The 15,146-nt window shown below is 38.3% G+C and overlaps 1 protein-coding gene across 1 annotated transcript in view; it reads right to left on the bottom strand.

The window, feature by feature from the left end:
• DCP1A (decapping mRNA 1A) overlaps positions 1-14,340 on the bottom strand; it is a 40,987-nt gene extending 26,647 nt beyond the window's left edge. Inside the window, exons 1-3 of the mRNA XM_060239796.1 lie at positions 14,076-14,340; positions 11,431-11,471; positions 8,477-8,604 (exon numbers count right to left, since the gene is read on the bottom strand). Of these exons, the coding sequence (XP_060095779.1) occupies positions 8,477-8,604; positions 11,431-11,471; positions 14,076-14,210 (304 nt within the window). The 5' untranslated portion in view covers positions 14,211-14,340. The remainder of the gene's footprint in view (positions 1-8,476; positions 8,605-11,430; positions 11,472-14,075) is intronic.
• Between the last annotated feature and the right edge of the window lie 806 nt (positions 14,341-15,146).

The raw sequence follows: 15,146 nt of genomic DNA, 5'->3' as shown, positions 1-15,146 counted from the left end.
CATATCTAACAGGTTAATCAGAATTAAAAGATAGAACAGGCACTTAAGTTAGTACAAAACATGAAAGAAAAACACAGTGCCACTCAACAACTTCAATCCACTGATAAACATACTAAAACTATGAATTCCTGCATTTATTGTTCAGGAGCCATAATTTTTTTTTTAAATAACCTAGTCTTAGAAGTTAGCAACAAATTTGACACTGATTGATCTCTTACCATAATTTCTCCAAGAAAATGTAGTATTACTATGAAATTCAGAATACTCATGAAATAATAAAACAAATATTTGCTATTCAAGGTTGTGAATGAACATTAAAATTCCTCTTTTGAATATCTAGCTCTTATTGGTACATTGAAAACATTAAATACAACTTTGGAAGTCTAGTAAAACTATATCTTTTTTGCTAATTCAAAATAAGGCATTATTTTAAGGACATAATCCACATTTGAATTAATGGGGAAATTAAAATTTAAGAGCTTCCATTCATAAAATAAAATAAAAGTTGCTTTTCTATCACCATTTTCCCCACATATGGGGCACTAGTGAAGTCAAGCACATAGAACTTTACAATTTTGTCTAATCAAGGGAGTGCTTTTTTTGCCGATTCTAGTAAAGCTCTTCTTACGTTCACACACACCTCAGCTCTTTTAGGTTCAAAAGGATCAGAATCCTTATGGCATTCTGAACTAAAGGGAGGGGGGGAAGTTAGGAATCAAATGCATGTACTAGTTTCAGTACTATCAACACAATAAACAATTTGGGATTCATCAACTACCCACATCTGCCTTTTAAAGAAAAAAAAAGTTAACTCATCTCAAGATACAATACCTTCTGGTTATCAAATATAATGTTCAACAGATGTCAGAGTCATTGGGAGGATATCTCATTTCTAACTTAAAAATGAATTGTTTCCCACATACCTGGGGAAGCTTGCGTATACAGAAACCACATTTCTGGGTGGTTCCATTTCACTGCCACACTGATGGGCATTTAACAATTATCTTACTATTAGAGAGAATTACAATGTTATTAGTGTGAGGTTTTGCTCAGTATCAGTCAGGAAGGCTTCTCTGCTAAATGCAGGAAAAGCTTTTATTGAAAGATCAGCAGCAAACACTCGGCAAGGTCCTCCTTGCTAGAACTGACACAAACAAAACTAAATGAATATTTATAGATGTCTAAAATGGTAAAGCTGCAGTACTGCAGTTGGGAGTCCTCTGCTCACAACCTGAGTTCGATCCCAGCAGAAGCTGGTTCAAGTAGCCGGCTACAGGTTGACTCAGCCTTCTATCCTTCCAAGGTTGGTAAAAAGAGTACCCAGTTTGCTGGGGGGAAAGTGTAGATGACTGGGGAAGGCAATGACAAACCTGTGAATGAACCCTGTAAAAAGTCTGCCGTGAAAACGTTGTGAAAGCAACATCACCTCAGAGTCGAAAATGACTGGTGTTTGCACAGGGGACTACCTTTAACTTTTTTGGAATGGTTACATTTGTGTGCCTAGTATTTCATGCACTTAACGCTTTTAAAGATATTCCCAAACCTTGTATTATTTAGGTCTACTCCAAGGTTAATTATGAGCAGGCAGTAGCATCTGGTGGTACTGCCTCAGTTCATCTCCTAGGAGACTAGATAACAGCATTCAACTGAAGTAACATTCAAAGCCCATCATTCTCCCTTTTTAACAGCTGTTAGAACTATAACATAAAACTAAAGTTAATTGCTAATTATGAGCAGGTTACATGAAATGGAAGTAAGATTACATAAGTATAGTGAACAATCATAGTATATGAATATAATACAGAAATATAATACCAAAATACATAACATGTGATTAATGAGCAAAGACAATAATCCTAGAAACCGGGAACACATGTTAGGAGACCATCCTGACACTTAGGATAAATCAGTTAATTCATTTACAGGCTTCCCCTAATGTTGTGACTTGTCCTGAGCCCACTTGCGGGAGAGGGTAGGATGTAAAATGGCCCTAAAAAAAAAAAATCTCCAAGAATAAGTCAAAATCTCTCTTTCAGTAAGTACATTTTTTTCACTTGCTTGGAAAACTACTGACAAATGGTATTATTTTTTACTTTGTAAGTTGCCTCGATCAGATCTCCAGAGATGCAGCATACACATTTCTCTATATAAACGCTATCAAGACTATTAAAATTATTTATCTCACAGAATGAATGTTTTCCTAAAATAAACCACGAGAAATTTTGGATACTTGGAAGACTTCAAACAGAGATTTGCTTCATAACAAATTTTTCATTTATGTATATTGAATGTGCTCCCATGCAAAGTGTTAACAGCCAACAAATGCCACAAAAACAAGTAAATACAACAGATCCTGCTGATGGCAGATTTTCCAGGGTTGTCAAATTGTTTTCTTAGATATAATATAAAGCACTGCCATACTGAAAGTGACAAATCATCACGTTTTGTTCAGAGATATCTCAGTTATAAGATTTACATGCAAGCTCTTTCAGAACTCTTCGGCAAATTCCACCATAATTAGCAGTATTCAAATACCAAAGACAGACCAACAGGATTTTACCACTTCATTGAAGATCATGGCTATGTAAAAGCTGAGAATGCCCCAGAAGACATGAAATGGTGAGTCCAACTGAAAGCAATTTGGGAGGGGAGCAGAGGGGACGAGGAAAAGTCCTGCCCAAACAGTTTCTACTATCACAAAAAGAAGGGAAAGGGTCTATAAGACATCTCACAGGAACAGCAAAAGCAATGTGCTGTTGTTATAGAGGCAAAACGAAAGAGGCAGGTCAGGTCTGGATCAAAGAGTCAATATGGAAAGTATATTTAAATTAAAAGTTGAAACATAAGATTAAAGGACTCTAAGAAATGTTAAATTATAGCAGGCACACAAAGCTGTTTGTGCTATAAAGTCTTTTCCTGCCTTGGTTTCAGGCCTTTAGTCTGATGAAAGCAGAAATAAATTTTGCATTGTCACCTCCCTTGCCCGCAAAGTTCCACTTTCATCTGACCACTGTACCTTTCATATTACTCCATATGTCTAAACATGTTCTGTCATCCTGTACCAGCCTCTCTCTTTATTTGGTCAGTTGTGTGATGCTACAGTAATCCAAGGTAGCTACAAGTTCTACTTACTTGCCCTCAATGGAAAGAACAAGTGTTAATAAGGAAAAGGCTACGGTTTAATGGCAAAGGATAAGAGCAGCCTAGAAAGACAGCTTAATGGAATAAACAACATTCAGCAAGCAGAATTGTTCAAGGCTGTCTACTGAAGCAGAAACAGGCCTGCATCCAAAAGTTAACCCTATCTGACAACATATCAAATAAGTCAGTATTTCCTATCAGCAATGAGCCTCAAGGAGATGCCCTGAAAACCAATCAGAACCATTTAACATGAAAGGCACATTACCAAAGCAGCCCCAAAGATCACCCATAAGTCAAGAACTCTGTGTTTAGAAACAGACATGCCATAACTTTAAGGAACTTTCTTCCTAACATCCCAGGGCAGAACCAGTATTTAGTCTGCAGTTTTCTTAATTACCCTACAGTCAAAATGAAAAAGTCATATAGTTTAATTAACACATTGTTGGATTTTTATCACTCATTTTACTGCAATTCCCATTTTTAAAGCTGAAACTCATTTAACACATCATTGCAAGTACTCTAGTAAGATTTTTATTTGTTCTTTTAAACAAATGCCCCAAACATAATTTTAACACAGCTCAATCTGTGGCTATAACAAGTACCGTATTACTCTTAAGTTCAGTGCCAAAATGCTTTTTCTAGTTTTCACTTACAACAGTCATTGATAGTAAGCAACAGAATTTTTTTTCTATAGTGCCAAATGCACCTAGTCATTGAAGTTTGGCATACAATGGATGTTATTTTCTCTTTATAAAATAACAATGACCAAAATTTCATTACTTCAAGGATAAAACCCACAAGTAGAGCATGTGTTAGTCATTTCAACTGCAGCCTTCAATTTAAAAAGGGAGAAAGGTCCGTGGGTACCAAATACCCATAATAAGGTATACTACATATTTAACTGCCATGCTTACCATGTAGTTCAGGGGTGTCAAGTTCATTTGTTATGAGGGCTGAATCTGACATAAATGAGACCTTGTTGGGCCAGGCTATGTTGGGCCGGCCCGGCCCGGGCCATGTGTGTACCTATTTAAGATTAGGTAGCAAAGATATAAACTTTATAAAGGACACAGACAAACACAATTAAATTTTAAAAAAAACCCTTAAAACATGCTTAAAGCATTAGCACTTATTAATCTTAAAGGTGCTTTCTTTATATTTCTCCCATGGGATCCAAGGAACTGGGCAAAGGAAGCTCTGGCTTTTCCTTCCTTCCCCAGGGACCAGGAGAGGGAAAAGCCTCAGTCAACAGAAAGAAGAGAAGCTTGACTCAGTAGCTCTGCTGTATGATTGAGAGAGTCTGGCAAAGCAAGCTATTCCTCCCTGCTTCTTCCCCAAGGGAGCAGCCTCAGTAAATGGAGAAAATAGAGGCTTTGCTCTGTAACTCCTGTGCAATAGAGCATGCCTGCCAAAGCAAGCTGTGATGCAGAAGGAAGCAAGAGAGAGGGGGAAAGAAGCAGATGACAGCCAGTTGCTTGGGGGCTTGATAGGAGCCTGATTCAGTCCCCAGGCCACATGTTTGACACCCCTGATTGCAGTTAATCCAGTAAAGACTGCTATTTTCTCACTAAGCCTAGCTCAAGAAAAAAAATGCTTGAACATATTGTTTGATAGCTATAATGACCAACATTAATCTAAAATACAAACACATCACTTGACAATTTAAACCAAAGGAATAAATTAAAAAGAGAATGCCAGAGAAAACATTGATTCTGGACAGAAAAGCTGATTCTGGACAGAAAAAACCTAAAGTTATAAGCATGGTTAAAGAAAACACATGCCTAAAGGGTATATCAAAGCCAAGTACTAATGGATTTCCCTTAACAATGCTAGTTATCTAAGACAGACAGGACAGAAATAACTACTTCGCAACAGAAACTCAGAACAAGAAAGTGAATGGTGATAACACATTAGCTTGTTGGATCACACTGTTCTACAAGTCTGGCTGCCCTCAGCTTAAACTCCATTATAAAAATCCTAAATTTCTCTCTACCAAAATAGCAACAGCGGACTCATTTCTTATCTTTCTCAGAAGGCTGAGTTAAAACAGTTGTTACAGATTCTTTCTTCTTGTATGACTAAAACACATGCCATTCTGTGGCAATAGCCAATAGGTGACAGTACTTAAACCTGCTGATATTTTTACTTAAGGAATAAAGAGATAGGCTACTAACTTGAATTTTATGAAGGAATCAGTTGTTATAGCAGAGAACAACTAACTTGTATTTCAAGTACACTCTTCCAGACGTAAGTCTCCTATGCTGCATTCAACTGGAAAAAAAGGAAGCACACCAGCAAGCAAATAGGCCAGGTGTGTGTATTTGAGAGGAATACAGGTTTTTCTTCAGATCTGTATATCAAACCCATCTTTTAACACCATGGAAACTGGCTCTGTACATCAAGAGGAAAATATCAGATACAAAGGGAAAGTTGTAAGTGAAACAGATCTGGAAACCTACTTCTTAGCAACATTTACAGGTAAGTTCAAAACTGTTTCACCTATTTTTGTGACTGGGTCCCTGAATTACTTTAATCAACTTTGCATCTATTCATCATTAAAAAGATAAAGGTAGTCCCCTGTGCAAGCACCAGTCGTTTTCGACTCTGGAATAGCGTTGCTTTCACAACGTTTTCGCGGCAGACTTTTTCCGGGGTGGTTTGCCATTGCCTTCCCCAGTCATCTACACTTCCCTCCCCCCCAGCAAGCTGAGTACTCATTTTACCGACCTTGGAAAGATGGAAGACTGAGTCGACCTGGAGTGGACTACCTGAACCAGCTTTCGCTGGGATCAAACTCAGGTCATGAGCAGAGGGCTCCGACTGCAGTACTGCAGCTTTACCACTCTGCACCACGGTAATCATTATTATGATTAATAATGATCATCATTAGACTAGTAAATATATGATGTTTGACTTTCAAGCCTTTTATGAATGAGAGATAGACTAGCAATCCCATAAGAAACTAAAAACAAATTAGGATTTGTTTAATTCACAGTCATTTTCTGTTTATGCTGTGGAGTGGTTCCCCTCACACAAACACCTGCCATCGTTGAGCTGTACTCCTTTCTATTGTGCAGCCTAATAACTCCAGTTCTATTAGAATAACCATTTGTGTAATTAGTAAAGAAATCATTTTCCACTTTGTCATTTATGCAGTTCAAAAACATGCATTACAAATAAAAGGTAGGAATTTCATACCAGTTTCCCCCACCATTTTTGAAATTAGCTTGGTGACTTTTTCTTATCATTGATTAAAGGTTACATGGATAACTATGCTGAATTAAATAACTGAATTTAAGATTTAAATAACAGTTTTTTAAACGGTAACTGTTATATCCTGAAAAATTCTATACTTTAAAAAAAGGGAATTCCTTTTTATCGTACCTCCCTGCTGTTCACTTTTTGTAAGAAACAATGGCAAAGCTGAAAAAATGTTTTCACGAGCAGACACAGAAACATATTATGGTCAGTGAAGGGGCAACTGAGCTTAGATCCAAGGAGATTTGCTTAAAGCCTTAAAATCTTACTTAGATCAATATAGCCACATTCTAGTGAGTGTTTAAAAATGTATATCCCACCTTCTCATCATTTTGATGACCAAGATGGTCTGCATAAAAATTAGTATCAGCAGTATAGTACAAAATCTAGTATGTACGGGTGTGACTTTGAAATGATCTCCATTGAATTTTGTTGGGATTCTACCATCTAAGGAGAATGGATTGTATACTGAGATACTAGTTCTAGACGATACAGAATTCCAACAAAATTCCATTGAGATCACTTCAAAGTTACACCTCACTTCAAAGAGGTAGAAACCACCACTACTCTTTTTTAATGAGTCTGAGGGAAATATGTTAATTTTAAAATAAGAGTAAATAAGAGTGAAGAGGATGGAGCAAGTACAATGTAAGGGATCCAAAATTCTAAAATGCAAAATAAATACATTTGGAACTACACACAAACTAAGAGCAGCTACCAAGTATTAGCATTATTACAATCCCCTTCATAAATAGGAACCTGTACTACTACAGTAGTAGATCTCTCTTTTTATGTTAAATGTCAACAAAAATAGTATAAAGGGAAGCTGCTTTATGACTTAAAGTAGCCCTCAATAGCTACCTGATGTCTTTGTAAATGTTCCAAAGTCTATAAGCATTCCTTTGTTGCATCTGCAATTGGACAGCCCCCAACCCTTTTTTGCAAAAATTAAACCATTGAAGAGCAACGGCTATTAAAAGAACTCAGCTGTACTTCTGTTGTAAGTTTTGCAATTATAATTATAAAAGAGGACAAAGGGGGAAAAAAAGATGTAAGTAAATCACATTTTTATACAGCTTTTGTGCCCTAACAAAAAGTTTTAAGACAGGAGACGCAAGCCTTGAGTAGATATCAGTAGAAAGGCAACTTCTAATGGTTAATAAATACAAATCTATGTAAAGCAAGCCACAGCACTACATGAGGGAAAGACCAGCACTTATGGCTTTTGACTACTACTACTAACAGGTATTTTTCATACCAGCTGAATGCTTATTTCTTCTATACTACACAACTTGTTATAGCTAACAGTTTGAGACAGATGTTCCAGGTTGCAATCAGACAGGGTATACAAACAATCATTCTTCAGGTGTTTGAGAATAATTCATTCCCACTGCTTATTAGCACAGTCCCTTTAGATATGAGGGATACACACCACAGAGGGTTTTCTAGGTCAAAATAGCAGTACAACAGAGCTTAACGAACATTCCGGCCATGGCAGCTCATCTAAGGCTGTATGTAAGGTTTGCATTGTTGCTGACCTTAACTATAGTTAGTGCCAATCAAATTGGTACTAACAAGAAAGCACATGAAGAGTTATGAACACTTGAAATGTGATTTATCAGGTTGTGATTTTTTTGTGATCTCTTTAACTTTCCTGTGATCTAACTTCTAACTCCAAGTGTCTCTCCTGTTGTATGCCAGTAGATAACAACTTCTCAGCCTATTCTACAGAGTTTTGGACAACTAATCAAATTCTTTGGAATGGGTTACCATTAGAGACTAGGAGTATGCTTTCTTGGATGAGTTTCAAAAGATGGAGCAGAAAAGCCTATTGTTGATTATATTTGATGGACTATTTTAATAAGGGATATTGTTTTGGTTTGCTATGTGAGCTCCTTTGGGAAAGCAAAGTAAATGAAATAAATAAATACACTCAAAAACAGACACTGTGAACACTGTGAACAGACATTTGTGCCAAAAATCTTGGGTTAGTTACTGTCATACTCCAAATAGCAGAAATGCTGCAGGACAATTAGAAAAAAAGGAGTCTCCATCAGTTCTTCAAGTTTATACTCACAATTAGCATTTCTATAGAGGAGGAAAGGTTCATGCAGTTGAAACTCTAAGTTTTTGTTTACAGGCTCAACCAGGTTATGCATGTTCAGTCGATTCACAATTGTGAAGCCATGATAAGGAGAAGCAGACCTGTTATTTCAAAGGGGAAAGAAATCTGAGAAGTAGTAACAGTGTATATTTTGGAAAATAACCTGCTTGAGGGAAAATTAATAGTATGGTGGTAGCAAAGAACATTATGCAATGGCTGCATTAGAACTCAAGATATATCTCCACATCAGAATACCAAACACCCAAGCAATGCTTAGCACAATTACCTACTGTTATATAATAGTTTGGGGCTTTTTGGGGGGGGGGGGGAAGGGAAGAGTAGACTTTTTTTTAAAGAAAATGTACATTTATTGTCATGTCCTATGAAGTTATTCTAAATATCCTGGCCACATTCTGATGTGGTAGTAGGCCACAATTAAAATCCAATTTGCTGTTGCTGGCATGAATATGGTTCCTCTCATTTAGATGAATGCAGAAATGCATATATTTTCACACACCAAAAAGTAAGTTTTGCACACTTTCAAAAAAACCCAACAACCCCAATGAATAATTTTGTATCAGTACAAGCTAGCATGCACAGTATAACAATAATAAAGTTTTAAAATTCTGTAAGATGTACATGTTTGCTGCTCATAACTTTCTCAACTGCTGTCACGATACAACAGTTCTGCTCAGTTTTCACACTTTTCATAACTGCCAAATCATATTTGATTATAAAAGAATTATTAACAGCAACTGTAATATGGGCATAACAGTGGAAAAGTACAACCAGGCCTAAAACATAGGAATGGCAGTTTAAGGTTTTGGGTGTAATAAAAATTGTTATTTTGAGTAACAAGGCACATAGGAAATAGTGCAAAGGTTACCATAGATTTATATACCGTAATAAAGAGCTTCTCAGACACTGCAACTATTACTATAGACTCGTTAAGTGAGAAAGATAATTTGTTTCTGTAATACAAAATGTTTTGTGACTGAGGAATATTAGCTATTTGCAATATAAGATATAACTTATTTGCTTTTGTAGTAAGTCGAGTGTCCAAATGCTATTTTAAAATATACTAAAAAGCACTAGTTTCCTCCCAAGAAACATCTGCAGAACAGACTCTGCAACTGTATACTGTATCTTGTACTGTATCTTGTATACAACACATATTAGAGAACATATTTTAGGCTAACACTGTCTTCCTGAATGTGAGCACTGGAAGCAAAATGTATGTTCATCTGTTAAGTATACAATTTTTTCTGCATAAGAACAGCAATCTGCCTATTATGAAGTGCTGCAAGAAGTCAACCAAAATGAATGCAATTTAAAATATTTCTTAGGAACACAAAAGATAAACAAAGCCTATAATCAAGCACCAGGTTAAGCATGCTATCTCACTGAACTTAACAGGTCTGAAGTGCCAATAACAGTCAAACACAAAAATCATTTCAATAAATCAGTTTCTTTTTACTGTTGTAATTCTATTAGAACAGATGGACCAACAGCCTGAGCTGGCATGTCAAAAATAATTAAAATTCAACTGAACTCATGATTCAAGTGGTAGAGATCTGGAAATAGCATTTGTAGACGGCCCAAAGGCATTACAACACTGGCAACAGTGAGAGTAACGTTTTAGCTTGAACTTATCTTTGTTAGACTTCTAAAAAGGTTGCAAAAGAAATCTGATAAAGACATATTTTTCTTGTTGCCTAGAAGAAACTGGAGGCTTTATAACCACTGCTAGAATGAAGCATAAAATATTAATGAGAAAACTGGTTAGGTTTTAATTGAATCCTGCAATTATTTAATTATTTAATTGAATCCTGCAATTATATTTGCATATGGAATCCAGTTGGATTTGGGTATTGTGAAATATACTTGTGAAGGCTATACTGAACAGAGACAGACCACAAAGCAGGTGTTCTCTAGTGTTTTCCTGACAGCTCAGCAGCCTCAGGAAATGGGCCACTGTACCATCTGCAGCCTCCAAGGAAATCTGAATCCAAATTGTCTATAGGTGAACAGTGAAGTGAGGATTAATGGCTAATCTGCCACCAAGCAGATTAGCTCAGATGCATACATATTCACTGCTGATCTCGCCAATACAACCTCTGCAATAGTTCCAGCCAATGAATGATGGTGACATTAAAAGTAACATCACACATCCTTTAGAAATAGGGGCATTTTAGCAGTTTCTCCCACAGGTCCCAAGACCTCTTGACCACTTTGTTCACCATAATACAGTACTGAGAAAGCCTGTGTGCACTGGACAGCACTAACTTCCAGAGCTCACAGCCAGGAAACATAACAACACCCAATAAGATTTGAAACACACATTCATGATGGGTTAAAACAAGCAGGCTTGCCATGTATTAGTGATTACCTTCCTTTTACCTTGTAAGTAAATGAATTTGAAAATTTTTAAAAATCCCTTACTTTCTTTGACCATGCCAGTTCACTACATCCTACCACTACTATTCATTCTTCAAGAACATGGCAGTTTACAAATCTGAGGGCTCAGCAAACCCTGAAAGAAAGGGAGTATTCACACAAATGTAACATTTTTGTTGCACCTTAAACGGAAAAAGGAGAAGGGGAATCCATCAGACAAACAGGATTTCCTCTTTCCTAGTGCAATCCTTCAAAACTCCTTAATTTCAATTAACTTAGAAGGGAATTAAATTCTATTTAAGATTGTACTGTTAGGGAATTAACCAGCAATTTTCCTTGTACATGATTCTTAAGATGGGCTTTAGTATGGAGAAAAAGAAAGCAGAGGTACCACACACCTGGTTGCCAAGCCTTTTTTATGCTAACAGAGGGTAATTTTTATTCAAACAGATCTCACCACAGAAGGGTTTGCCACTCAGAAAAAAGCACTGTAGAGATGAACTATTAAAATTAGATCAGTATAAACTTACCTCTTATAAACAAATAAAGTACCTTCTATATCAGTCTTCTCCTGTAACAGAAATTATAGCGATAAATTAAATAATTCCTTTATATAGAACACTTATGGCATTCATAAGATTTGCATCTGAAAGGTAAAAATTCAGCTATCAAACAATTAACAGATCCTATAAATTTAACTGCTTAAGCATAGATAACTTGCAGCCCACTCCCAAGACGTCTTGTGCTAGTGTGGTAAAGTGTTAAGAGTGTCAGACTAGTAACTGAAACACCCAGGTTCCAATCCCCACTCATGCCATGGAAGCTCACTGGATGACTCACTTGGGCCACTCACTTGGGCCACTCACACTCTCCCAGCCTAATTTACTGCACAGAGCTGTTGTGAGGATAAAACTGAGTAGAGAGGAATGATGTAAGCCACTCTGAGTCACCACTGGAGAGAAAGGTGGAGTCTAAATGGATTAAATTAATTAAATAAATAGAATTGTGCTGGCAAGGAAGTACTAAGAGCGAAACTTTTCTTGTGGCTGCCATGGCCTTTTAAAAGTAACTTTAAAAAAAACCAAGGTCCAATTCTGATCGTGCTTGCAGTGCAACAAGCTGAAGTACTCTTGTCCCCCTACGCAGACTTATCAAGTGCCAAAACAGCTGCACTGCACACACCCACACACAGCTTCAGCACTTGATAACAGGGATAACACGTGCTGCAGGGAAACAAAAGTGCCGCACTGTGGGCCTAATCAGGATTGGGCCATTGAAGTATTTTAACTGCAGTATTTTAACTGGTGACCCTGAAGATGCAGTAACATCTAGTTTGGCTCTAAGTCATACTAACAGCAGCATTAAAAGAAACTATTTGAAGATCCAACAGCAGGAACAATGCAACATATATAGTGCAAGATTTTGAGAGAAAAGAGAAGGAATATAGATAAGTGTTCACTATATTCAGTCAGTTAAGCTTGAGACAAAAGGCTTGCTGTGGAAGAAATTAACCAGGCAGGGACACTTCCTACTTCCCTTATATCATTTGTCTTTCTGCCTGACTGATACAATGTAAGCAGTAGTAACTGATGATGGAACACCAATAAAGAGCTAGGCCAATTCTTTTAGCCACCATGACCACATACCACAAGTATTGGAGAGGGGCCATGGCTCATTGGCTGGAGCAATTGCTTGGGATGCAGAAGGTCCCCAGACAATCCCTGGCAACTTCCTGTTAAAAGGCTCAGATAGATTATGTGAAAGACCTCAACCTGACACCCTGGAAAGTTGCTGCCAGTCTGATAAGACAATACTGGCCCCAATACTTATTCAGTATAAAGTAATGCCATGCATTCATGAGTGTATGCTTCATTAACACATGGGAACCAGCAAGATGACATATGGAACCTATGCTATTTGCTTGCATGGTCTGTCCTACATAGCATAACCTTTTTTCAAAAAATACCTCAGCATCTTGATTTGCTAAGCAAAGAGAGGAGACAGTCCTGTGCAAGCACATGCCGTAGGCTGCAGAAGTCTGCCACCCAACATGAAAGCAGATCCTTCTTACAATAGTGTCCTTTAATAAGCCAGACTCCTACGTGTAATCCAAAGTGTAGGAAATGTTCTTTCTCTTCTGATATGTATCCCATGATCAAGTGATAAACCACAAAGATCCACTCTAGAATGTACACCAACTTCAAAGTAATTTTGATTATGTTTAAGATTCCCAATATTCTGTACCTTTAATTAAAAATGCAACAATATTATTTGCACATGGACTTTCTTTTTGCTTTGACAAAGATTTCTGTATTTGACGTATTCATGTCTGTTTCAGAAATAAATGTCAGTCAGTATACAGAACCTGTGAATGGGTGTTCCTGGATAAGAAAAGCACTGAAACTGTAGGGGAAACTCATAGTTTCGATTTATTTTAAACACAAACACATTTATTTTTAAACTACCAACATTTATTTTAAAGTACATTTGCACAAATCAGAACTTTTCATTTTGATGTGTTCACCCAAAGGAGATAACACATAGTAAAATGCTGTCAGTCTTTAAATTGCCATTGAATTTCTGTTTGATTTTGAAAAAATAGCGGGACTCGGCTACCCCTCTGGAAGTATTACTTGTTTTTAGTTATATTGTCAGGACGGTTGAAACTATATTAGAGGCCACGTGAACAATCCTAAACAAGTCTTTTTGGAAGCAAGTCCCATGTTATTCCACAGAGCTTATTCTCAGAAAACTGCTCTTTCATTGCAGCCTAAATGGCCCATATACAGCCGAGCATGGAGCAAAGAGAACATTGTGACTGCCTGCTTAAAAACAGTGGGCGTGTTTCTGAAGGGAACCAACTAAGTCAACCTCTCGCGCTCTCCTTCCACACAAAAACCCCCAAACATTTTTTCCCTTGATGGGGACAGGGCTGGGTGAGTCGCGGAAGACTTGGTACTCCTCTCCTGCTCCCTTGGGGCAGGGAAGCGCCTCACTGCATATTTTCAGTCGCTTTGAAAGGCGCCTGTCCAGCGGCGAGGCTTTGGGCACGAGGCATGCGGGCCAGCGCTGTTAGAACTGAGTGAATCTTCGCGGAGGACGCGAGGGGCCCACCGTGTAGGGACAGAAATGAAAAAAGAAAACGCCCACGTCAAAATGGGAAGGTTCCACTCACCCACTCGTTGGCGTTGGGACTGAAACTGTACAGGGCTACCTGGCCAGTCACGTCGGCGATGCTGGTGATGTAGGGGTCATGCTGCTTTAAGGCTGCCAAACTCATCTCTTGCCCCGCTTTACTCAAAGACTCCATTTTGGATCCGGGATTTCGGCACCAATAATTACAGCTAAGACAAGGGAGAAAGTCGGGGAAGGCCAAGAAAGAGCCAACAGCGGGGAGTCACCAGCGCAATATTCCCCTCCGCCGACTGGAAACTGCTGCTCTGCACTTTCCGTTCCGTTCCCTCTCGGGAATTTAAGGGTCTGAAAGCTCTGCGCCTGCGTGTGCTCTCTTCGCTTTACCCGTCCAGGAGGCTGTTTACGCGCTCCAAACAGAAGCTTGGTGGGTTGGTGGTTTAGCTCACCAGAAGTCTGAAATTTCTCAGACTCGGAAACGATCGCATTTATTAATAAGGGGTTTTTTTTTAAAAGGGTTTCGCCTATAAACATAAAAGACATATAAACAGGTTTTTGTTTTTTGGTAAGAACCCCCGCCGGGTTTCACTTATTAGAAATGCAGGAACTAATAATAGGAACGACAGGGTTGCCTACTGGAAACAATAGCAGAGCCTTGAAGATCCACTGGAAATAATGAGAGCCAGGAATGCCAATTGGCTTGCATGGGCTTCATTAAAATAAATTGCAGTAGAAGATGAGTTGCAAAAAAAATGCAGAATCGATTTTCCATTAAGATTTCTAGCCCCAGACAGACTATTCTGAGACTGAAATAACAGCCCCTAGAGTGGAATGACAGTCCCTGGGGGTAGTAGAAGTCTCTTAGGACTGGAATGGCAGCCCCCCCCCCCCCCTTAGTGAAATGAGAACCCCTGGGAGGTTGCAGGAGTGTTCTGGGAGTGGAATGGCAGACCCTAGAGGTATCAGAAGGATTCTGGGAATGGAATGACAGGCCCTGGGGGTATGAGATGTGTTCTTGGTCTAGAATGACAGGCCCAAGAGTGGAATGGCAGTCTCTGGAGGTAGCAGAAGTGTTCTGGAACTGGAATGACAACCCCCCAGAATGACAGGAACC

This window comes from Heteronotia binoei, chromosome 5 (genome assembly GCF_032191835.1).
Source record: "Heteronotia binoei isolate CCM8104 ecotype False Entrance Well chromosome 5, APGP_CSIRO_Hbin_v1, whole genome shotgun sequence".
Lineage (NCBI taxonomy): Eukaryota > Metazoa > Chordata > Lepidosauria > Squamata > Gekkonidae > Heteronotia > Heteronotia binoei.
Note: the sequence above shows the minus strand (reverse complement) of the source record. Positions and strands in the feature narration are given on the sequence as shown.